Genomic DNA, 24,710 nt, shown 5'->3' on the forward strand with positions numbered 1-24,710 from the left:
ATTGATGGCCAATCTCCGGGAACAAAGGAAAGACTTTCAAGCAACCGATCTGGCTCCAGACACCCCGGCGCCAGTTCCCCAAACCAAAAGCATAAATGATGTGGAGATGCCGGCGTTGGACTGGGGTGAGCACAGTAAGAAGTCTTACAACACCAGGTTAAAGTCCAACAGGTTTGTTTCAAACGTGAGCTTTCGGAGCACTGCTCCTCACCCGAGGAAGGAGCAGTGCTCCGAAAGCTCGTGTTTGAAACAAACCTATTGGACTTTAACCTGGTGTTGTAAGACTTCTTACAAAAGCATAAACAAAGCAAGGCCAACGGCCACCTAAGACAAGCCCAGTTATCAGGGCACCCTTTATTTGTCAAGATCAATACGAGTGATCAAGATACGGCCCAATTAATCGGGGCCAAGTTCAAGGCCCGCCCAAAAGCGTGCAAAGCCCCTTTTGGTATAAGAAGCCGCCGCCCGAGAGAGAATCGCTCTCTTGGACTCGGCTCTCGAAGCGGAGACACCCGTCCACCAGCTACACCAGAAGCAAGTAAGTCCAAGGTCAACGCTCGCTATCAGACGGACGACCTTAGCTGTTCTCCTGTTAGATCTTCGAACCCAACAGCCTCAGATCCGAACGGCCATTGTTCCTCTGACTGAGTGGGCACCCGAAGTTAAGTATAGGCGTTAGCGTTAGAGATAGTTTAGTTTATGGTATTTTGTGCATGAGTAGATATTACTGTGTGTGTAATAAATAGTATTGACTTTGAACTAACTAACTGGTATATTGGTTTTTTGATCAGTATTCGGGTTTGAACCTTGTGGCGGTATAGAAAGATACCTGGCGACTCTAGACCATACTGACCGCTGTATTTATAACCAGATAAATATAGCATCACTACTGGCTATCAGGTGCGGCTGAAGACAGCTAAAGACCTGGCAAAAGAGTTGGAGGAGACTCGTGGCTCAGCACCAATTAGGAAAACGGCGTAGTGGGAAGGGTCGTCGTCGACGGGAAAGCTGCAGATGGAGCAATTGATGTGCTTCACTAAAGAGGGGATTCGGCAGCAAAGGAAGGAGATGCAGACCTACTGGTCAACGGTGATTGAAGGGGCAGTGGCACCTCTTCGCGGGAACGGGAATGAAGCACCTCGAGACCCAGGGGGCGACAAAGATGGTGGTGGCCAACCAGTGACCGTATTGTGTTGTTGGAGGTGGAAATTCTGGGGGATTTGTGGAACTCGTTACTGACAAATGTGGAGGACTAGGGGAATAGGCCCAGGCGACAAAAGTGGCCGTACTGTGGGTCTGCCGGAGAAAGTGAAGGGAACGAGTGCTATGAGGTACATCACAAGGAAGTTGGCCAGGTGGATGCATAGGTGGAACTTGACAGGGTTAGTGGACAACGTCAAGGATAATCTTAAAAGGTGGGAAATGCTGCACTTGACATTGGCGGGGGGGGGCTGCAAGTGGCGATGATGAATGTGCTGCCAAGGTTTCAGTTTGTTTTCAGTCCCTCCTGATCTTTCCCCCTGAAGCCTTTTCCGGAAGGTGGAGGCACTAATCCCTGAATGGAGTCAATGATTAAGATGTGGAATCAGTTGAGGAGGCACTTCCAGTTGGATCAAATGTCGGCGTGTTGACACAACTGTGTAGGAACCGTAGGTTTACATGGGATGGATGTACCGGCGGTGGGGGAGATGGGGGTGGAGCAGGTCAAGGATACACTCTCGGGGACAAATTCGCTGGGTTGCCAAAGCGGAGTGAGTTCAGATACTAGCAGGTGTGGGACTTTGCACGAAAGGAGCTGCCTATGTTCCCCAACTAGTAGAAGCTAGTGGAGAAAATGCTGCTCCCAGATGAGGTTGGGGAGGACAGGATCGTGGACATATAGGGACGGTTGGGAGAGCAGGACAAAGCATTTGTGGAAAGGATTAAGTGGAAGTGGGAGGAGGAGTCGGGGAGGGAGATAGGATGGGGACTCTGGGGCGAGGGAACTCAGCCTCCTCCTGTGCCAGAATGAACTTGATTCTGTTTAAAGTGGCGCACAGGGTCTACATGACTCAGGCTCAGATGAGTGGGTTCTTTCCGGGGGTAGCAGATGGATGCGGGAAGTGGAGCGGGGACTCACTCAAATCGCACTCACATGTTTTGGGGGTGCGAGCAGTTGGAGAGCTACTGGGAGGCGGTGTTCGGAACCCTAGCATGGATAGTGGGGGCCGAGGTGAAGCCGGACCCTCCATGATGACTATCTCAGGGGTTTTGTAGGTGTCGGAGCTGCTGGAAGGGAAGGGAGCCGATGTCGTGGTCTTCGCCTCTCTGATTGCCCGGCAATGGATGTTTTTGAACTGGGAGGTCAGATGCGCCACCAGGGTCTGCGACTTGGCTGGGAGACCTGCATGGGTGTCTCCGGTTGGAGAAGATTAAATTTGCCTTAAGGGGGTCAGAAGAGGGCTTCAAGGTACAGTGGAGGCCGTTCATGACTATATTCCAAGAGCTGCTCATCGGGGGCAGTGGGCGGGATGTACAAACTGTCAACATTGTTGGGATGCTGTTATCGTATACGTTTGCAATAAAATACTTTTTAAAAATGTATAGCGGTAAATAAGCTATGGGAACATTTAAAGAAGTTCAGAATGTTCAAACATTTTTTTTGTAAAATTTAGAGTACCCAATTATATATTTTTTCCCAATTAAGGGGCAATTTAGCATGGCCCCACCTAGCCTGCACATCTTTGGGTTGTGGGGGTGAAACCCATGCAAACACGGGGAGAACTTGCAAACTCCACACAGACAGTGACCCAGAGCCGGGATCGAACCCGGGTCCTCAGCGGCGCAGTCCCAGTGCTAACCGCTGCGCCACATGCTGCCCCACCACCGTATTTTCTTAACAATACGCAAAATATAAATTTACCTCGAAGAATGATTACTTAGTTTATAGTACAGGAGAGGTGCGGGCGCCCATGGAACTGAATATTTCTTCTGTTACGGCCTTCAGAAGAGGAGGAAGAAAGGAGAACAAAACAGGGCAACAAATACAACTGAGACTACATGCCATCAACGACTACTTTCTCAGAAGACTAAGGAAATTTGGCATGTCAGCTACGACTCTCACCAACTTTTGCAGAAGCATTCTTTCTGGTTGTATCACAGCTTGGTATAGTTCCTGCTCTGCCCAAGACCGCAGGAAACTACAAAAGGTTGTGATGTAGCCCAGTCCATCACGCAAACCAGCCTCCCATTCATTGACTCTGTCTATAATTCCCACTGCTTCGGAAAGGCAACCACGCCTTAATTAAGGACCCCACGCACCCCGGACATACTCTCTTCCACCTCCTTCTGTCAGGAAAAATACACAAAGGTTTGAGGTCACGTACCAACCGACTCAAGAACAGCTTCTTCCCTGCTGCCATCAGACTTTTCAATGGATCTACCTCGTATTAAGTTGATCTTTTCTCTACACCTTATCTCTGACCGTAACATTACATTCTAAAGTCTCTTCGCCCGTCCCTATGTACGGTATACGTTGTCTGCATAGCATGCAAGAAACAATACTTTTCACAGTATATGAATACACGCAACAATTATAATAAATCAAATCAAATGAATCCAGGGGAGGCGCGGTAGTACAGTGGTTAACATTGTTACTTCACAGCGCCTGGGTTCAGTTCCCAGCTTGGCCACTGTCTGTGCGGAGTCTGCACGATCTCCCCATGTCAGCGTGGGTTTCCTCCGGGTGCTCCGGTTTCCTCCCACAAGTCCCGAAAGACGTGATTGTTAGGTGAATTGGACATTCTGAATTCTCCCTCTGTGTACCTGAACAGGCGCCAGGAATGTGGCGACTAGGGACTTTTCACATTAATTTCATTGCCGTGTTAAATGTAAGCCTACTTGTGACAATAAAGATTATTATTAAACATACTGACAGAATGCCTATGTGTCCCCAGCTCTGTGGGTGTAGATTACAAACTACCTATTAACTTGACATGAACTGAGTTTAAAATAAAAATCCTTTTCACAATAGCAGAAAGGTTAACTGTTGCAAGCAAAGAGTAATTTCATACTAAGGGTTCCCAGGAGTTCAGTAATCTGGTTCCGACTGCATGCATCTTCTGCTGACCCCCAGGTTGAGCTAGTTTATCGATCTCATCCTTGATGACAGGAGTAAAACTGGACTTGAAATCTTTCGCACCATGAACTGAAAAACCGGTGAGATTTTCAGCCTGCTGTCCAGTCACCTCTGCTGAAAGGGTGCGTGAAAAATGTTTGATCATTGCCCTGTACCAGGCAATGACACTGGAGGTTGGCACTCATCCTTCAACGTTCGCTTTCTGATGAGTAAGCACGTGTAAACGTTAGGTAACAAGAGGATCAGGCTGGGCCGTGATGCTCTCTTAGAATCATAAAACGTTGAGTGCAGAGCGAGGCCATTCGGCCCATCGAGTCTGCATCGGCCCTTGGAAAGAGTACTCTACTTAAGCCCCACGTCTCCACCCTACCCCCGTACCCCAGTAACCCCACCTAACCTTTTTTTGACACTAAGAGCAATTTATCATGGCCAATCTACCTAACCTGCACATCTTTGGACTGTGAGAGGAAACCGGAGCACCCGGAAGAAACCCACGCAGCCACGGGGAGAACGTGCAAACTCCGCAGAGTGACCCAAACCAGGAATCGAACCTGGGACCCTGGAGCTGTGAAGCAACTGTGCTAACCACTATGTTACCCATAAAGCCCACCTTGCTGTAGGAAAGCACCCAAATACACCCATACAGTACGCACATGGGTCATTGGCAGGTGTGTAAATACCCCCCCCAGCAAGGAGCAAGTGCGGAGCGGTCGAAGATAGAGGGGAAAATGATTTCAACTGAAATTCAAACCAATTTTGCAATCCATTTTGCAACAGAGCCCCAAGCCCAACTGTGCAGTACAAATACCAGCAGAGTTGTATCAGGCAGGAAGCAAGGCTTTACCACAGGAAAGCTGGAAACTGTCCGTTTCCTGAGGCCTGCTTGCATTAAAACTAAATAACCCATTTGCAGCAGCCACATTCCTTGCAGCACCCCTACCACAGCAGAGTCACCACCCCACACACCTCCACCCCCCCCCCCCCCCCACCCTACCCCCACCCACCCATGTACATCAAGGGGCTTACAACACAGGCACATTAATCTGCTCCTAAATTGCATAATTTTCTTTTTTGTAACTTGGCTTACATCAGCCATCTCTTTCCCAATCATCAAGCTGAAAGTTTGCGGTTAGGGGCTTGTTAAAGTAAACCATTGACAATCGGCGCACCGAGCAACCCAAGCTCAGGGTTGAGACAGCTTCCATCTGGCTGCTAAGATCGCAGTAAGAAGTGGTTCTTAAGACACTGGCAAGGAAAGAGCAAAATAACTATCAGCCCTATTGAAATGTGAATCTTGTCCGAATAGGGGACTGAAGTATGTCACTTGCAGTAATGCGTGCGATTCCAGCTACCACGTCCCAAACAAAAAAAAAAGCACAAGCGTCCGAGGGTGTGCAAGTCAGTCATGGCAAGCACTCTGGGAATAGAGCTCGACACTAGAAAGGAGGCAATTAATGAGGCTGCAAGAGAACTTCGAAGCCATGGAAGGACTCACATCAGAATCAGAGCCTGTGGGTTCAAGTCCCATTGCAGGACGTATAACATAGATCAACGCCGGTGCAGCGCTAATGGAAGAGAACCAGCGCTGCCATTCCAATTTGTATCGCTCCTTTTCTGCATACAAATCGGCGACCATCCTGCCAACATGACAGTGACTATACCGCTTGAAGGTTCGTTGGCTCTAAAGTGCTTTGGTTCACCCTGAAGCGAAAGGCACACAATTTGTACCAACACAGGTTTGCTCCACTCCGACTGGCCTTGGGAGATCAGCTCCTTCACTTTCTGCTCTTCAACTAACTTGCCGTCCTGCAGCCACATTTCCTTTGCGACAAGTGCACTGATTTTAAGGAGCCTCCTGTGCGCTACCTCATCAAACGTTTATTTGAAAATTCATACGGCTTCCAGTTCAAGGAGCCAGTGAGCTCCTCAAATAGCAATCAACAGCCATGGTGCAGTTGGTAGAGTCGCAACACGGAGTCAGAAGGTTGTGGGCCCCGCGTCTCACTCAAATGAGTTAAATGCAGTCTAGAGGGAGTGCTGCAAAGTCAGAGGTGCCAGCTTTCGGATGAGACCCCTTGGTGCCTATTCGAAATGAGCACGGTAGTATTTCCCCCACTGTCCCAGCCAACATTTCTCACTTAACAGCTAAATAATTGATCATTTTCACGCACTTTGTTTGAGGCTGACGATACAAAGTCGGGGGAAAGCAAGTTGCAAGGTCGACAGTCTGCATAAAGCTAGGTTAAATGAGTGGGCAAACATTTAGCAGATGAAGCATAATGTGAGAACATGTGAGATAACCCATTTTGGTAGGAAGAGTGGAAAAAAACCCCATATGATTTAAATGGGAGCGAGCTGCTAGTATGTTGCTTTTCAGAGGAGTCTAGGTATCCTCGTATGTGAATCTCAAAATGTTAGCATGCAGCTGCAGCAAGCCATTCGGAAGGCAAATGGAATGTTTGTCTTTATTGCAAGGGGGACGGAGTATAAAAGTAGGGATGTAGGCCATTGGTGACACCATACCTAGAGTACTACATACAGTTCTGGTTATCTTTTAAGAGCATAAGACATAGGAGCAGAATTAGGCCACTCGGCCCATCGAGTCTGCTCCACCATTCAATCATGCCTGATATCTTTCTCATCCCCATTCTCCTGCCTCCTCCCCATAACCCCTGATTCCCTTATTATCAAGAATCAATCCGTCCGTCTTAAAATCACTCAAGTGATTTGGCGTCTACAGTCTTCTGCAGCAAAGAGTTCCACAGATTCACTTAAGCTTGTAATTCAGACAAGATTCATCAGACTTATTCTTGGGATGAAGGGGTGGAATATGAGCAACGGTTAAGCGGGTTGGGCCAATGCACGGCAGCACAGTGGTTAGCACTGTTGCTTCACAGCACCGGGGTCCCAGGTTTGATTCTTGGTTTGGGTCACTGCCTGTGCGGACTGCACTTTCTCCCCGTGTCTGCGTGGGTTTCCTCCGGGTGCTCCGGTTTCCTCCCACAAGTCCTGAAAGACATGCTGTTAGCTAATTTGCTCATTCTGAATTCTCCCTCAGTGTACCCGAACAGGCGCCGGAATGTGGCGACTAGGAGCTTTTCACAGTAACTTCATTGCAGTGTTAATGTAAGCTTGCCTGTGACAATAAAGATTATTATTTATTTATGCTCATTGAAGTTTAGAAGAATGAGAAGTGACCTTATTGAAACAGTTCTAAGGGTGCTTGATTCTGAGGGTAGAAGCGAGGATAATGGATGGAATTCCGCCCTGGCCCCACCAGCAGCATCAACGGCAGGCAGGGGGTGCCTCAGGAGCCCAAAAATCTGTTTCACGCCGGCTTGAATGCTCTGCTGGTGCTCGCCTCGGCGAATCGGGAAACCCGCTAGAGTCTGATGTGAAACTGATTTTCATCTCGCTAATGGATGCAGATGATGGCCCAACAGGAATCCCACCCCCCGATTCTCCACGACAAAAACACACCAGTGCCAAACACGTCTGGGAATATGTGACGTGCATAATAATCTTTATTACTGTCCGCACAGACAGTGACCCAAGCCGGGGATCGAACCCGGGTCCCTGGAGCGGTGAAACAACAGTGCTAACCACTGTGCTACCGTGCCACCCAAAGTCGGGAATCACCGGAACAATGCATTGGGCTGCCTCCAGAGTTCAGGCCGTCACAACCCTGGACACCGGAACACCGCAGCACCTGGAGTGTGTGTGTGTGTGTGTGGGGGGGGGGGGGGGGGGGGGGGGGAGGGGGGGGGGGGGGGGGAGATCAGCTACAACTGGTTCCTCCAGATTCAGTGTCACCGAGACGGTCAATCTTAAAACCTCCGTGTTCCTGGAGATTCATTTTCTTTTCCAGGAGGTCCATCTCCTTTCTTCAATGATGGCTCGGTGACGTTGCGCGCCTTTTCAACACGGCACCCAGATATGATGGTGGGACCTGTGCCATCATAAAAGTCCCAACACAATACCCCCCCCCTCCCCCGTACATAATTAATGAGTTTGGGGCTGGATGATGTGGCGTGGTTCCCTGCCAGCCGTCACAGCGGCAAACACTCCACTTTCCCATCCACTGCCACGGGACTCAGAACCAGAGAATTGCGTCCATGTTTCCCCTTATTTACAACTTGGGGGAAGAATTGCAGAATAAGGGGTCTCTCGTTTAAGATGTACGAGGAGGAATTTCCTCTCCAAGGATCATGAATCTTTGGAATTCTCTCTGCCAAAGAGCAGTGGAGGTCGAGTCATTAGATCTATTCAAGGTTGAGTTAGACAGGGTTTTTCATTTACAAGGGACTCGCGCGTTGAAGGGGGCAAAGCAGGAAAGTGAGGTTGAAACCATTACCTTATTGAACAGCGGAACAGACCTGATGTGTTTGATAGCTATTCCTACTCCTATTTCTTATGTAGAGCAGTACAGGCTAGGTGACCTTCATTACGGTCAGGGAAGAGATGGTAGGGATGGTTCCCCTTTTTTCCCCTCTCAAGTGACCAGAGCAGAGTTTTAAACAAAATGTGTTTAAATCTGCAAGTGCAGTAACTTTCAGGAACAGGCAAATTATATGTTTTTCACAAGTTTTAAAAGATAACAGTCTAACACCTGAATATATTAAACTCACTCTCATGTTCAAGAAATGACTGTGATTATAAAAGCAGCATGCGTTTGGGTCTTATGGTTTTTCAAGAGTTCTCAGTTACACTTAAATCTGGCTGTTACCAGACTCCTAAACGACCCTCTTGCGGACTGACCTGATTAATACTGCACCCCTGTATGCTTCACCCGATGCCGCTGTTCTGTAGTTACATTGTGTACCTTGTGTTGCCCTATTATGTATTTTCATTTTATTTTATTTTCATGTACTTAATGATCTGTTGAGCTGCTCTCAGAAAAATACTTTTCACTGTACCTCGGTACACGTGACAATATGCCAATCTAATCCAATCCAACTTGCTTTTCCTGGGGATAGAGACTTGAAGCCTGTCATCCTTTTTTAAAAATCTACTGAAGAAAAAGCTCTGGTAGTCTCGGAGGAACAGATTTGCCGTTGTTTTATTTTCACAGTGACAGATTTCCTTTGTTCTACTCTAGTCGAGGTGCAGTATTGAAGCCCTGGTACGACTCCTCAGGCAGAGATTTCAACGTCAATCCGAGTCTCGGCCTACGGGTGTTTCTCAGGCAGGGTTCGTTCCCTTCGCTGGTCTAGATTTTTCTGATCTGTCCACTCAGAATATGCCTCATTAAATCTAATCAGAAACCTAGTTTCTCTGCGTGGATCTCACTCCCCGCAACCCAAAAAAGATGTGCAGGGTAGGTGGATTGGCCATGCTAAATTGCCCCTTAATTGGGGGTTAAAAAAATTGGGTACTCCCAATTTATATAAAAAAAGAAACTTTGTTTCTGTCATGTGGCCAGCGCATCTTTCTCCATCATCCCCATAAATAGTTTCTGGTGATTAGGCTATTGACAGATAATGGAGCCCAAGTGTCATTCATCTTGATAAAATAGAGCTTTTCACACACATTTTCTGGTTTCCGAATTTGGAGACAAAGAGTCTGCGACATTATTGTGAAACTCAGTCTTTTTGATTAGGTGGAGGAATGCTGCCATTAACCACAGTCAGGGTCGTTTGCACTTTAATGACTTCTCAAAAGATATGGCCAGGAAGGTCATTTGCATTTTAATGACTTAGTCACGACTTGCCCAGACATGAAGATGGACGGAGATCCTGTAGTTCCACGTGCACTGGAAGGTAAGAAAAGGTCGCCTGGCCCCTCAACTCCATTTTGCTCGACAGGAAAGTGTCCATTTCGGGTTGAAAACTAAACGGGCAAAATTCTCCCCTACTCGGCGTAGGGGAACGGCGCCAACCACTCCAGCTTCGGGCCTCCCCAAAGGTGCGGAATTCTCCGCACCTTTAGGGGCTAGGCCCGCGCCGGAGTGGCTCCCGTTCCGCCGACTGGCGCCAACGGCCTTTGGCGCTACGTCGATCGGCGTCGGGGCTGGCCGAAAGGCCTTCGCCGGTCGGCGCGGGTCTGCACATGCACCAGAGCGTCAGTGACCGCTGACGTCACCACCGACGCATGCGCGGTGGAGGGAGTCTCTTCCGCCTCGGCACTGGCCAGTCCGCCGATTGGTGGGCCCCGCTCGTGCCGCCAATCCCACCGGCACAGAGGTGGTTTATACCATGTTGGCGGGAAAGGCCTGACAGCGGCTGGACTTCGGCCCATCGCGGGGCGGAGAATCGTCGCGGGGGGCACGCCGATCGGCGGGGTGGGATTTACGCCGGCCCCAGGGGATTCCACGACCCTGCGGGTGGTCAGAGAGTTCCACCCCATAAGTCCCATTTTTTCGTTCATACCTGTGTATTGCAAGAGCGTGGCACCTCCTTTAGTGCTGTACGGTTTTACAATATTAACTGGTGCATCGATTACATTCAGGACTGCACCCTAGCAAAGGGTCAGGGTGCTTGGCAAGTGGTCAGCATTACAAAGGTAATATCAACTGAAAGCGACGACGCTCCCACACTGCTGTAGTGGGATTGCAGAATGGGAAAGAAGGGCTGTCAGAGGGGGCACTCAGACTTAGAATCATAGAATTTACAGTGCAGAAGGAGGCCATTCGGCCCATCGAGTCTGCACTGGCTCTTGGAAAGAGTACCCAAGTCCACGCCTCCACCCTATTCCCCATAACCCCACCTAACCTTTTTGGAAACTAAGGTGCAATTTATCATGGCCAATCCACCTCACCTACACACTTTTGGACTGTGGGAGGAAACCGGAGCACCCGGACGAAACCCACGCAGACACAGGGAGAATGTGCAGACGCCACACAGACAGTCACCCAAGCCGGGAATCGAACATGGGGCCCTGGAGTCATGAAGCAACTGTGCTACCGTGCTGTCCCGACCACGTCAACTTGAGGCATTGGCAGACAGAACTGGGAGAACAACATTAAGTCCACAGGTCTTTCACACAGCAGCAGAGACCCATTGATCCCTTCAGCGCAGTAAAATTCTGAAGTACTATCTGCTGTGATATGTGCTTGAGAACCCAATAAACAAAAACAAAAGGCTACAGTCAAGGATTAAGCTTTTAACAAAAAGGTCTCTCCATTTTGTTGTGATTTTCCACTCTCCGCTTAATTTAGGAACAAAAAAAAGTTTTTAAAATACTTCCCCCTCACAACAGGAAGCTTGTTTTTCCGCAAACCGTCCTTTTACTCCTAACTTGAAGCCATGAAAGGCTGAAGCACTCACCAAACAGGGAATGCTTCATGCAACCCATAATGAGAAAATTACAGCTTTCACTCGATATAAATCCAGTTCCCTGACAAATCAGCTGACTGAGGCAGTCAACAGCTGAGCCATAAAGAGCAGGAAAGTCCCTGGGCTTAGTCGGCTGTCTGTCAGAGCCAATCTGAGGCAAGGTGGCAAATATAAAGATGTAGCTGACTTCAACTTCCATAAGGTTAGGAGTGGGTGGCACAGTGGTTAGCACTGCCGCCTACGGCACTGAGGACCCGGGTTCGATCCTGGCCCCCGGCCACTATCTGTGTGAAGTTTGCACATTCTCCCCGTGTCTGCGTGGTCTTCACCCCCACAACCCAACAATATGCAGGTCAGGTGCATTGGCCACGCTAAATTGCCCCTTAATTGGAAAATAAAAGTAATAATTTAGTACTCTTCAAAAAAAAAGGTTGGAAGAGCCACTGTTCAATTTCTGGTATAATAATAATCTTTATTGTCACAAGTAAGTTTACATTAACACTGCAATAAAGTTACCGTGAAAAGCCCCTAGTTGCCACATTCCGGCACCTGTTCAGGTACACGGAGGGAGAATTTTGAAAGTCCAATTATTTAACAGCACGTCTTTGGGGACGTGTGGGAGGAAACCGGAGCACCCGGAGGAAACCCACGCAGACACGAGGAGAACGTGCAGACTCGGCACAGACAGTGACCCAAGCCGAGAATCGAACCTGGGACCCTGGCACTGTGAAACAACAGTGCTAATCACTGTGCTGCCATGCCACCCGTATCTATATAGTGATCCTGTTCTGGAAGGGATTACGCAGCTGTTGGACTTGGAAAGAATCAGGCCCAACCTTGACTGTCACGAGCAGTCCAACAGCCTGCGATCCTCATGGTCTAAACTCAAACGTGAGCAATGGCTGCTTGCGCAAGGAACCAGGGTACATCTGGCAGAGTGAATTTTAGCGAATTCAAGAGAGCAAGGGAGAAAACTCATTAGGAGATTTTAAAAATGTTAACAACCCAAAAAAGGATGTAGCGAAACAAAATTAACTCTAGTAAACTTTAAAATCTTTCTAGAAAAAAGGGTCAAAAATGAGAAACGAAAATAATTTGTGCAAGCATGCAAGATTGCAAAATAAGTCTTGTCTTGGAGAACAACTGACTGTGCAGAAGGGAGCTTTAAAAAAAAGTTGAGACACGCAACATCCTGGTAATACATTAACAAACCATAGGTTTGAAAGCTGATGCGTCTCAATTGGGAATAATTGAGTAGAGAAAATGTAGAACAGACTTTAACAAGAGCTCAAATCACTTAATGCCTTCTCGCTCCACAGATGCTGAAAGACCCGCTGAGCATTTCCGACGCTTTTTTTAAATTTCAGAATTCCAGCTTCAGCGTTACTTTGCTTTCACCTAAATACCTGGTTGGTTCTGAGAGTAGAGGAGCAGATGACATGATACACTCACTCCTGCAATGGGCAGAGCGGAAGGGTAATCTCTGCGAAAAGGAGGACGCCAGGGTAGAAATTGTGAGGACCTATCAATATTCTGGAATTTAGAATCGTGGAATACCTACTGTGCAGAAGGCGGCCATTCGGCCCATCGAGTCTGCACCGACAATCTGAAAGAGCACCCTGCCCAGGGCCACTCCCCCGACTTTGTTTTCAAACTATGGTGGAACCAACATCACTTTGAAACTTGTCAAACATTTCTCCGCTGTTGTGTCCTCCACTTCCCTGTAACCCCACCTAACCTTCGCATCTTTGGACACGAAACGGTAATTTAGTCTGGCCAATCCACCTAACCTGCACTTCACTGTGTACTTTTGCAGACTTTCTCCTGAGGAGATTAAATAGTTTGTGAAGAATGCACAACTCGGCAGATTATATACAGTCAAGGTGAAAAGTAGACTTTATGTTATTTATATTATCTGGTATCTTACTACCTTTTATGGGCTTTGATCTGTCCTTGCCAGGAACTGGCTCAAGTCTCTTGGGGAATGTGACAAATCTGCACAACCTCTTAACATCTAACTAGTCCTACCTTTACGCAATTTAAGCACCTGGCCCTTGGTCCTTCTGAAACTATTTAGATGAAACAATCAATCTGCATTAATCCCATCTCGTTCCTTCAATACATTAAACACTTCTATCAGATTCTTTGGGAATCAATGGCCTAACCAAGTTAAACAGACCCAGTTTTAAATCCAACTGGACAGCCAAGGGTTTTTCATAGAACTACAGAATCCCTACAGTGCAGGAGGTGGCCATTTGGTCCATCGAGTGTGCAACGGCCCTTCGAATGAGGACTCTACCCATGTCCACTCCCCCGTCCAGCCCACCCTATCCCCATAACCCGATAACAAAACCTGCACACCCCTGAACACGAAGCGGAAATTTATCATGGCCAATCCATCTAACCCGCGCATCTTTGGATTGAGGGAGCAGCTGGAAGAAACGCACACCGATACGGGGAAAGCGTGCAAACTCCACACAGACAATAAGCCTAGGTCGGAACTGAACCCAAGTCCCTGGCGCTGTGAAGCAGTAGTACTATAAGACCATAAGACACCATAGACCATAAGACAGTGCTCCTTCTCCCGGTATACAAGCAGAAATTTAACGGCAATTCCGCAGGCTTTGGGGGCGGTTTTCCCGCCCCGCTCACCACGGACACGAACCCCATGAGGGCCAGCAACTCCCGCGAGGGGGGCACACCGGGATTGGCGCCGTGGAGATCCCCGCCGGTGGCGTAATCAGGCTGGTGCTCTTTACCGTAAATTTAAAAGAGATTTAAATAGCTTTACCCTCCGGGTTCGCCGTACCAAGACTACAAAGAAAGGTGAAAGGGAAACCACGTTAAACTGAAAGAAAGATCCCACCACATCCTACATTGTTATTAATAACTAATAGGGAACCATTGCTAGGGAGACCGCTTTCAATATAAGACTATTCTGCCCTACCCCAAAATATTTAAGAGTTTAAATTAGGGGTAAAATATATTTCATCCACTTCCTTCAGCCCCTTGGAGCCAAAGTCAGCTGGCAGGTCCATTGGCAAAACATTCACAATGATCCCCTCCTTTCTGGGCCTGAATCCTTGCCCGAGGCAACATAGGACTTGAAAAGCTAGAATTACCCATGAATCAAAAGTAGGAGAGTGCAGGCAGCACGGTAGCGCAGTGGGTTAACACTGCTGCCTCAAGGCGCTGATGTCCCAGGTTCGATCCCGACTCCGGGTCACTGTCCGTGTGGAGTTTGCACATTCTCCCTGCGTTCGCGTGGGTTTTGCCCCCACAACCCAAAGATGTGCAGGGTAGGTGGATTGAACACGTTAAATTGCCCCTTTATTGGAAAAAATGAATTGGGTACTCTAAAATTATTTTTTTTTTAAAGTAGGAGGGCAGCACGGCGGCGCGGACCCCAGTCCTGGGTCACCATCCATGTGGAGTTTGCACATTCTCCCAGTGTCTGCGTCGGTCTCGCCCCAACGACCCAAAAAGATGTGCCGGCTAGGTGAATTGCCACACTAAATTGCCCATTAATTGTAAAAAAAAAGAGAATTGGGTATTCTAAATTTTTATTTGAAAAAACCAAAGCAGGATTCTCTTTCTGAGTCAGAGGGGGGAGGAAAAACCTCATGGATTAACTTATAAAAACAAGATCTGCCCAATCCATTTTGATAAACATAACACAGTGGTTAGCACTGTTGCTTCACAGCACCACGTGGTGCAGTGGTTAGCACTAGGACTGCGGCGCTGAGGACCCGGGTTCAAATCCCGGCCCTGGGTCACTGTCCGTGTGAAGTTTGCACATTCTCCCCGTGTCTGCGTGGGTTTCCTCCACTTTCCTCCCGCAAGTCCCCAAAGACGTGCTTGTTAGGTGAATTGGACATTCTGAATTCTCCATGTACCTGAACAGGCTCCGAAACGTGGCGACGAGGAGCTTTTCACAGTAACTTCATTGCGCCAATAATGTAAGCCTACTTGTGACAATAAAGATTATTATTAATTTTGGGCAAGACCCTGGGACTTGTTCTTTAGCCTAAAGTTCCAGTCAGTAGCCAAAGGTTTAACACTGGACGTTTCTCTTTTTTTTTAAAAAAAAGAACCCTTGCACCGACCCCCTTAGGGCGACCTTGACCCTCTCCAGTTTGATAAACCCAGCCATATCATTGACCCAGGATTCCACGTCCGGGGGCCTCGCATCCTTCCACTGCAAAAGAATCCTGCGCCGGGCTAGCAGGGACGCAAAGGCCAGAATTTTATACATTTAGAGTACCCAATTCAGTTTTCCCAACTAAGGGCCAATCCACCTCGTCTGCACATCTTTGGGTTGTGGGGGCGCAACCCACGCAAACACGGGGAGAATGTGCAAACTCCACACGGACAGTGACCCGGGGCCGGGATTCGTACCCGGGTCCTCAGCGCCGCAGTCCAAGTGCTAACCACTGCCACCACGTGCCGTCCCAACACTGGACGTTGTAACCAAGGGCTTGTCCAGTCGGGTTCAGTACTTGACTAAAAGAATGGCTTCAAACCACTACACTCCAACAGGGTCAACCAATAATTACTATGGGGTTAAATACTAATTAACGTAACGTTTTAGTGTTGTAATTTATTTTGGCAGTTATAAGGCCACATATCTTTCATAAAAATCTCATATCGCACAAATGCAGTTATGCTAGGGGCCTGCAAATGTGCTTGTGTTCCACATGCTTTCTATTCATACCACTGGCCGATCAATTTAAATATACTGCATGGAGGATTTCGAGTCTTTTATTTTTCTATTCCTATATGAAGCAAAATTGTACAGGATTTTCAGATCTTATTTCAAATGAAATGAGGGAAACAGAAGTACTTGTGCTTAAGTCATGAGTATCCTATCTACAGATCAAGATCAATTCTTTTTTGACAGATCATCCCAAGGCGACACTCACTTATCAGACTGTAACACTGAGATGTTTAAAAAAACATCTTGCACAATTTACAATGCTCAGATGACAGTGCGTCAGCTTCCTTTCCCCCCCATGCCCAGATCTCAGCAGTGACAGACATGTGGGTCCAGGTAGCTACCTGACAGGAGATTGCTGCTATATTTTGCAATGCAACTAGGCACCAGATGGTGCAGGATGACAAAACATACTGACATGGCGCAACAGCAATGGAAAGAAAAAGGAAGATGGAGAGAAATTTGCAACAGTACTGGCTGTACGTATAAGCTGTAGAGTCGCCCAGTCCACCAAGGCAGGGCTGATACAGCAATGCCCACTTTAGTGCTGAATCGTATCAGAGAATGAGATGGCAACGGTGGTCATGTGTCCCATCCTGCCCTTCGAGGCTGGTTGCAACAGATGCCCAATTTAGTCCAAATTCCCCAGTAACTGCAATTTTTCCCCTTTAAAAAGTGTTTATACAATTTCCTTTTGGACGTTGCTGCTGAATCTGCTTCCAACACCAAATCAGAATTATCAAACAAATGCAACCTTGGTGTTGCATTGGTTGTACATATCACTGCGGTCACCTACTTCCATCTCCATAACATCACCCAACTCCGCCCATGCTTCAGCTGATTTCCCACTGAAATCATCATCATCCAATTTCCTTTTGAAAATTACTATTGAATCTGCTTTCACCACCAGATCACAGTCGTGACTCGCTGTGAAATATGTTCCCCCTCAAATGCCTTCTGGCTCTGTTGCCAATTATCTCAAACCTGTGTCCTCTGGTTAAAGTCTCTCCTGCCAACGGAAACAGTTTCTCTCTCTCTCTGCCCTATCATTGGCCCTCATTATTTGGAGCACCTCTTGTTACAGTTCTGACTAGAGTTCTGTGTTCCAAAGAGATCAAGCCAATGGCTCCACTCCTCTCCATGTCAACTGTCCGAGACTGCACCAGGCAGTTTGCAACATCATTGCTGACGCCTTCATTCATGCCTTTGTCACCTTAAGACCCAACTACTATTGTTATTTGTGTTTTCATGGGATGTGGGGCTGGCTGGCTGGGCCAGTATTTGTTGTCCATCCTCAATTGCCCTTGAGAAGGCGGTAGTGAGCTGCCTTCTTGAACCGCTGCAGTCCGTGTAGTGTAGGTACACCCACAGTGACGTTAGGGAGCGAGTTCCAGAGTTTTGACCCTGAAGGAACGGCGACATTGTCCCAAGTCAGGATGTTTTCGTTAGAGAAGAAGGTGGTTAAGAGGTGACTTAATAGGGGCATACAAGATGATCAGAGGATTAGATAGGGTGGACAATGAGAGCCTTTTTCCTCGGATGGTGACGGCTAGCACGAGGGGACATAGCTTTAAATTGAGGGGAGATAGATGAGTAGTAAGGGAGTGGAATTCCCTGCCTGCAACAGTAGTGGACTCGCCAACATTAAGGGCATTTAAATGGTCATTGGATAAACATATGGATGATAATGGAATAGTGTAGAATGGCTTTAGATTAGTTTCACAGGTCGGCGCAACATCGAGGGCTGTAGTGTGCTGTAATGTTCTATGCTCTATGGTGGTGACTTTGAGGGAAACTTACAGGTGGTGGTCTTCTCGTGCATCTGCTGCCCCCGTCCTTTTAGAGACTGCAGGATTGGAAGATGCTCTTGAAGGAACCCGGTGACTTGCCACAGTTCATCTTATAGATAGTCCACACTGCTGCCAGTGGTGGAGGTAGGGAATGTTGAAGGTGGTGGATGGAGCGCCAAACAAGTGGGTTTGCTTTGTGGGGCGGCACGGTGGCGCAGTGGTTAGCACCGCTGCCTCATGCCGCCGAGGACCTGGGTTCAATTCCAGCCCCGGGTCACTGTCCATGGGTCTCACCCCCACAGCCCAGAACAAGGAGCAGGCTAGGTGGATTGACCACACATGGGGAAGTAGTTAAATTCTCTCTTATAGAATTTACAGTGCAGAAGGAGGCCATTCGGCCCATCGAGTCTGCACCGGCTCTTGGAAAGAGCACCCTACCCAATCCCACACCTCCACCCTATCCCCATAACCCAGTAACCCCACCCAACACTAAGGGCAATTTTGGACACTATGGGGCAATTTAGCATGGCCAATCCACCTAACCTGCACATCTTTGGACTGTGGGAGGAAACCAGAGCACCCGGAGGAAACCTACGCACACATGGGACCCTGGAGCTGTGAAGCAATTACGCTATCCACAATGCTACCGTGCTGTAGATAATAATTGCCTAGCACTTGTGTAGCACCAACGTTACTATTCTAATAACACCTTCCTGACCGTTTTTCACCCTACATTAACCTGAAATCAAACAGAACTCTACTGGCTGTATCCTAACTCACACCAAGTTCCTTTCACCCATCACTCTTGTATCCTCTGACTTGCGTTGGCGCTAAGTTTAGCAAAGTCTCAACTTAAAAATTCTGATCCCAGAATTTAAACTCCTTCACATGGGCTTATTCCTGCCCTGTCTTTGTAACCTCCTGCAACTCTACAACCTGACCTCTGCGCTCTTTCAAATTTCTGCCCTCGTGCACATCTTCAATAATAATCCCTCTGTAATTGGTGCCTGTGCCTCCCATTGCCAAGGTCCTAACCTCTGGAATCTGCTTTCCACTTCTCGGTTCCTGTCTCTTACATTAAAATACTTTGTCCAGGGTTTCGGTCGCCAGTCCTCGTACCTCCATATGGGGCTCCGTGAGAAATTGTGGTGGATAACGCTTCTGTGAATCACCTTTGGCTGTTTCACTGCATTAAAAGCAAGAAGTTGGTGCTTTTCTAGTCCTTGCACTTAACTGGAATCCCTCAACCCGGTGTAAAAATATTCCAAGAAAAGCTCAGGATTGTTCTCTGGCTGTACAGAATTAGTTTATCTTGGCTGGGGCAAGTGGCGGGGCACCAAGTGGTGGGCCTGAGAGCAGAGGGCTGAAATCATCCAGCTGTCCCACTGCTGATCTCCTCCCTGAAAATGTGCACAGTGTTTGAAGACAAGATGAGGTCTCAACTGTGATAGTGTTGATCTGGTGAACGTGTTTGTGGAACCATACCCCGACAAAAGGATTTTAAATTTCTCATGCCCGTACCTCCTGCAGCCCTAAGACCTGCCAAGATCGCCGATCAGCTCCAGTCCTGGCCTCCTGTGCATACATAATTCAGCTGCCTGGGTACCAAGCTACTGGATTCCATCCCGAAATATGCATCACTCTCTCCTCCCTTAAAATGCTCCTTATTGCTGTCCCCTTCAACTAATCGTTTTCTTGCCTATCCTAATATCTCGTACAAACGTTTGCTTTGAAATGCTCCTGTGACGAGCCCTGGATTTTTCGGGTCAAAGACACGACACAAAAGCAAGATGACGGTGCGGTGTTCAGGCAAAGGACAGCAAAACAATGTGAAACCACTCCGTGTGTCTGGAGCACCAAGAAGAATCCTAAAGACACTCTTTGGAAAATGAAACAGAAGAGGGCGAGCAAAGATGCTGCTGACAAACGGATTTACAACATCTTATCCTGCTCAACACAACTTCCTGCACAGCTTAACCACAGTCTCCCTCTGAGAACATATGACAGGAGTCATCACAAAACTGCAGTCTCCGGACTATACACAGCTTGGACTGTATGTGTGTATATATATTACACGTATTTGTTACAGCCATTTAAAAAATCTCAGTGTTGTAGAATCTGTTCTTGGTGAGAAGTTGCTTTTTAAAACATTTCAACACTTCAACTTGGTTCCCACTGCTGCTATTGTATCAATAAAGCAAACATTTCCCTTTTTATCTTTTAAGTTTTTACTCATCCTTCATGAACCAAAATTCTTAGAAGAAAAGTTCTATTTAGCTATTTTAGTTCCATTGCACAATTTTGTACAATACCAAAGTATTATATTCGCACGCCTGGGTCCGTCGCCTCCTCCTCGGTGTCACGCAACTTTCAAGTCAAGAGAGACAGACTGGGAAATACGTCTTGGCACAGATCTGTCAATGTTGCCCTACAGCTGATTGAGACAAAAGGTTTGTAAGTCTGTCCCTTTGATTTTTCTTCTCTTTTTTAAGTCATTTTTATTGCTGTCGCAAGTAGGCGTACATTAACACTGCAATGAAGTTACTGTGAAAATGCCCTAGTCGCCACACTCCGGCGCCTGTTCGGGTACACTGAGGGAGAATTCAGAATGTCCAATTCACCCGAGAGGAAACCGGAGCACCTGGAGGAAACACGCGCAGACACGGGGAGAACGTGCAGACCCCGCACATACAGCGACACAAGCCGGGAATCGGCCCAGGTCCCTGGCGCTGTGAAGCAACAGCGCGACCCACTGTGCCGCCCACTCAACAGCTCAATATCCCCCTTACATCTCAGCATGACTGAGATTAAGAACTAATTGGCATGGGGAAATCCTAGCTCAAATGCTCAGCATAGATGTAAGAGACACAATCTATAACAACATACTGGGTGCAGCAACGAAGCATTACCCAACACCCTCATTCTTCCTTTTCATTTTGTTCTTGGCTTGTCAACAATTCTGGTTGACAGTGGCCATGCGGTGTGTCAGTGGAGAGCCACCTTCGTGAAGCAATTGTGTTACAACTGAGTTGAATTTAGAATCATCTATGTTCAAGGCTAGGGTCACCTGTGGCCAAGTCTGGGTAGGAATGGCAAATTCCTTCCCTGAAGATCACCAGTTCACGCCAATCCAGCAAAGTTTCTGGTTAGTTTTCTACAGTTTCCAGGTTCAATTTAGCTCAATTTCACAACTAGCCAGGTAGAATTCAAACCTTACTGGCACGGCTCCTTGAATGCACCATCACCACTTATGACAGTTTGACCACAAGGACCAATCAATTCCCGTGGTTTCTTGCAACTGTTGGGATCATGAAAACCCTTTTCCACAAAAATAAAGGAAGGAATGTTCCCTTCCGGTCGGGGAACACTGAAGCAGTCGAGGGCATTCAGCCTCTGATCTTCGGGTAAGCGTTCTCCAAGGCAGCCTTCAGGACGCACGACAATGCAGAATCGCTGAGCAGAAACGGATAGCCAACTTCTGCACGCATGAGTGCGGCCTCAACCGGGACCTTGGATTCATGTCTCATTACATTAACCCCCACCATCTGGCCTGGGCTTGCAAAACCCTACCAACTGTCCTGGTTTGAGACAATTCATACCTCTTTAACCTGTGATTATCCTTCTCTCCAGTCACACCGTCTGGATCTGTAAAGACTTAATTTCCTGCACATTAAAAGTATCATCTTGCATAATTGAATTTGTCTATATACGTGTTTGTGGAACCCACCTCTTCACTCACCTGATGAAGGAGCTACGTTCCAAAAGCTAGTGATTCGAAATGAATCTGTTGGACTTTAACCTGGTGTTGTAAGATTTCTTACTGTACAAAAATAAACTTATGCAAAGACCTTCCTAAACCAAACAGCTTTCTGCAGAGCAAGAACAGAAAATGTCAAAACTCACCTGTGATATTTCCAGGCAAGGTAGTTTGCCGACCTGTGCTCCAGTGAAACCATACACTGAATTTGCGCTCACTTTCAGGGCGAGTTGTCGACCATCGAGAACCTTTTGTTTGAATGGGTCTGTCTCTTTCTTTAGTTCTGCCTTTGCTCTGGAGTGTTGAGAGGTGATTTAAGTGACAATTAGAAATACATTACTACGACTATCCAGGGATTGGATTCAACAACATGCTGTCCTTCCAACTCTAGCCTCTGGTTTGAATGTAGTCCCAGGTCAACAGGCCAAACATCACACCCGTTCTATATGAGGCGCATCTACATGGTTAAGCCTCAAACACAAACTATGGCACAAACAGGCAAAATCACCCAAAGATCCAACAAAACGGAAAATAAAATTGCCCAACTTTGTGCATGGCCATTACCTGCAATGTCTTATTAATTAAATTGTTCAGTTTAATGGCAATCACATTACTAAACAGGTAATGGGCATTAAGAGGATGTGTCCTCTTAATATCACCTATAAATGGAGATATGGGGCTCTACCCCATTAATTTGTTGATTTGATATTTCAGCAATTGTTAACAGAAATTGTTAATTTCTGTTAATTGTTTTCCCCAAAAGGGAATAAATGGAGAATAAATGGTGGGTTGGAGCAGTGTCGACTATGAACTAAGTCAATAAACTCTCCCAAGAAAGCAGATGCGTCTTTGTTTTAACTTCACCAACCAGCATGGATCCGGTTAGCATTACTCACCCGAGAATATTGTTACAGCATGTTAGAGAGCAGTGGCTATTGATTTAATCCACATACGATATATATTTGTTTTATTTTTTAAATTACTTTTCCAATTAAGATAAATTTAGCGTGGCCAACCACCTAGCCTGCTCATCTTTTTGGGTTGTAGGGGTGAGACCTACGCAGACACGGGGAGAATGTGCAAACTCCACAGGGACAGTGACCCGGGGCCGGCATAGAACCCGGGTCCTCAGTGCCGTAGGCAGCAGTGCTAACCACTGCTCCACCCACAATATATATATAATCCTGACCTGAGAGCGCTTGATGCTCAAACCGATGCAAAATACATCAATATTTCCCCAACAACCAAGAATCAAAATCTGGGAGGTGCATAGAACCAAGAATGGGCCATTTTGCCCCTCAAGGTTGTTCCACCATTCAATGATTTGCCTGATCTGTGACCTAACATCATACACGCACCTTTGCCCCATATCTCTTAATACCTGTGGTTATCAAAAATCCGTCAATCCCAGTTTAAAAATGAAAATTGATCTGACATTACGGCCGGTTGTGGGACAAGGAGCAGGAGGGAGGCCATTCGGCCCCTCAAATCTGCTCCGCCATTTAATAAGATCATGGCTGATCCGATAGCGCATCCTGCCCACTCCCGATAACCTTGCTCACCAAGAATCGATCACCTCGGCCTTAAAAACATTCAAATATTCTGTTTCCACTGCCTTCTCAGGAAGGGGGTTCCAGATTCACGACTCTCGAGTGAGAAAATGCCACCTCATCTCCATTTTAAATGGGTGACCCCTTTTCTTTTAACAGTGATGCCCCCCGCCCCCCCCCCATACTTCTAGATTTGCCCACAAGAGGAAACATCCACTCCACATTCACCCTGTCTGCACCCCTCAGGATATTATATGCTTCAATCAAGTGTTCAAGTTTATGTTCAAAACATCTATCACTCTTTTTTTGTGTGGAGAAGTGTTTCCTAATTTCACTCCTGAAAGATGTGGCTCCAAATTTTAGATGATGTGCCCTAGCCCTGCCCGAACCTGCAGAAATAAACCTTTTTTTTCTCTATCTACCCTATCTATTCCACTTAATATCTGCAAAACTTGGATCAAATTACACCAGAACCGTCTACAATCCCAGGAATAAAACCATAGTTTGTGTAATCTCTCCTCATAATTTAACCCTCCGAGTCCAGGCCTAATTTCTGGTAAATCTATGCTGTGTTCCCTCCTAGGCCAATTAAGATGTGATGCTCTTGGGCGGGGGTGGGGTGGGGGGTGGGGTCTGTTTTTTTTAAAATTCCAATTAACAGGCAATTTCCGCGTGCTCAATCCACCTACACGGCACATCTTTGGGTTATGGGAGCGAGACCCACAAAGACACTGAGCGAATGTGCAAACTTCGCACGGACGGTGACCGGGGCCGGGATCAAACCCGGGTCCTTGGCACCGTGAGGCAGCAGTGCTAACCGCTACACCACTATGCCGCCCTCCCCTGGGGGGGGGGGGGTCTGGGTTAAAAGTTTAAAAAAAGGAGAGGGGGCAGACACCGAGTTGGCAGGGGGTAGTGTGGGGAAATTATGTGTGTGGGTGGGGGTCAGGATGTTTTGGCTGTTTGATGCAGTTCTTTTTCCTTTTCTGCTTTTTTTCTTAAATTTAGAGTACCCAATTCATTTTTTCCAATTAAGGGGCAATTTAGCGGGGCCAATTCACCTACCCTGCACATCTTTGGGGGCGAAACCTCCACGCAAACTCCACACGGACAGTGACCCAGAGCCGTGGTCGGACCTGGGACCTCGGCGCTGTGAGGCAGCAGTGCTAATCGCTGCCCCACCATGCTGCCCCCTGCTTTTCTTCTTATTAATAAGAATCTTTATCATTGTCACAAGTAGGCTTACATTAACACTGCAGTGAAGTTACTGTGAGAATCCCCTAGTCGTCACACTCCGGCGTCTGTTCGGGTACACTGAGGGAGAATTCAGAATGTCCAATTCACCTAACAAGCACGTCTTTCGGGTCTTGTGGAAAGTAACCAGAGCACCCGGAATTTGTTGTGTATATATGTTTCCAAAAAAAAAAAAAATGATGTGGTGCCCTGAACTACCCACAATGCTTGCGAAGTGGGCTAATCAGTGGGATTTTCCCCCTCAGCTCAGTCCT

The 24,710-nt window shown here is 47.3% G+C and overlaps 1 protein-coding gene across 4 annotated transcripts in view; it reads right to left on the reverse strand.

Annotated features, from left to right (window-relative positions):
* pold1 (polymerase (DNA directed), delta 1, catalytic subunit) overlaps positions 1–24,710 on the reverse strand; it is a 139,456-nt gene that overhangs the window by 60,535 nt on the left and 54,211 nt on the right. For all 4 annotated transcript variants that reach the window (XM_038783515.1, XM_038783513.1, XM_038783514.1 and 1 more), the window contains exon 17: positions 21,799–21,946. In XM_038783515.1, the coding sequence (XP_038639443.1) occupies positions 21,799–21,946 (148 nt within the window). The remainder of the gene's footprint in view (positions 1–21,798; positions 21,947–24,710) is intronic.

This window comes from Scyliorhinus canicula, chromosome 23 (assembly GCF_902713615.1).
Source record: "Scyliorhinus canicula chromosome 23, sScyCan1.1, whole genome shotgun sequence".
Classification (NCBI taxonomy): Eukaryota; Metazoa; Chordata; class Chondrichthyes; order Carcharhiniformes; family Scyliorhinidae; genus Scyliorhinus; species Scyliorhinus canicula.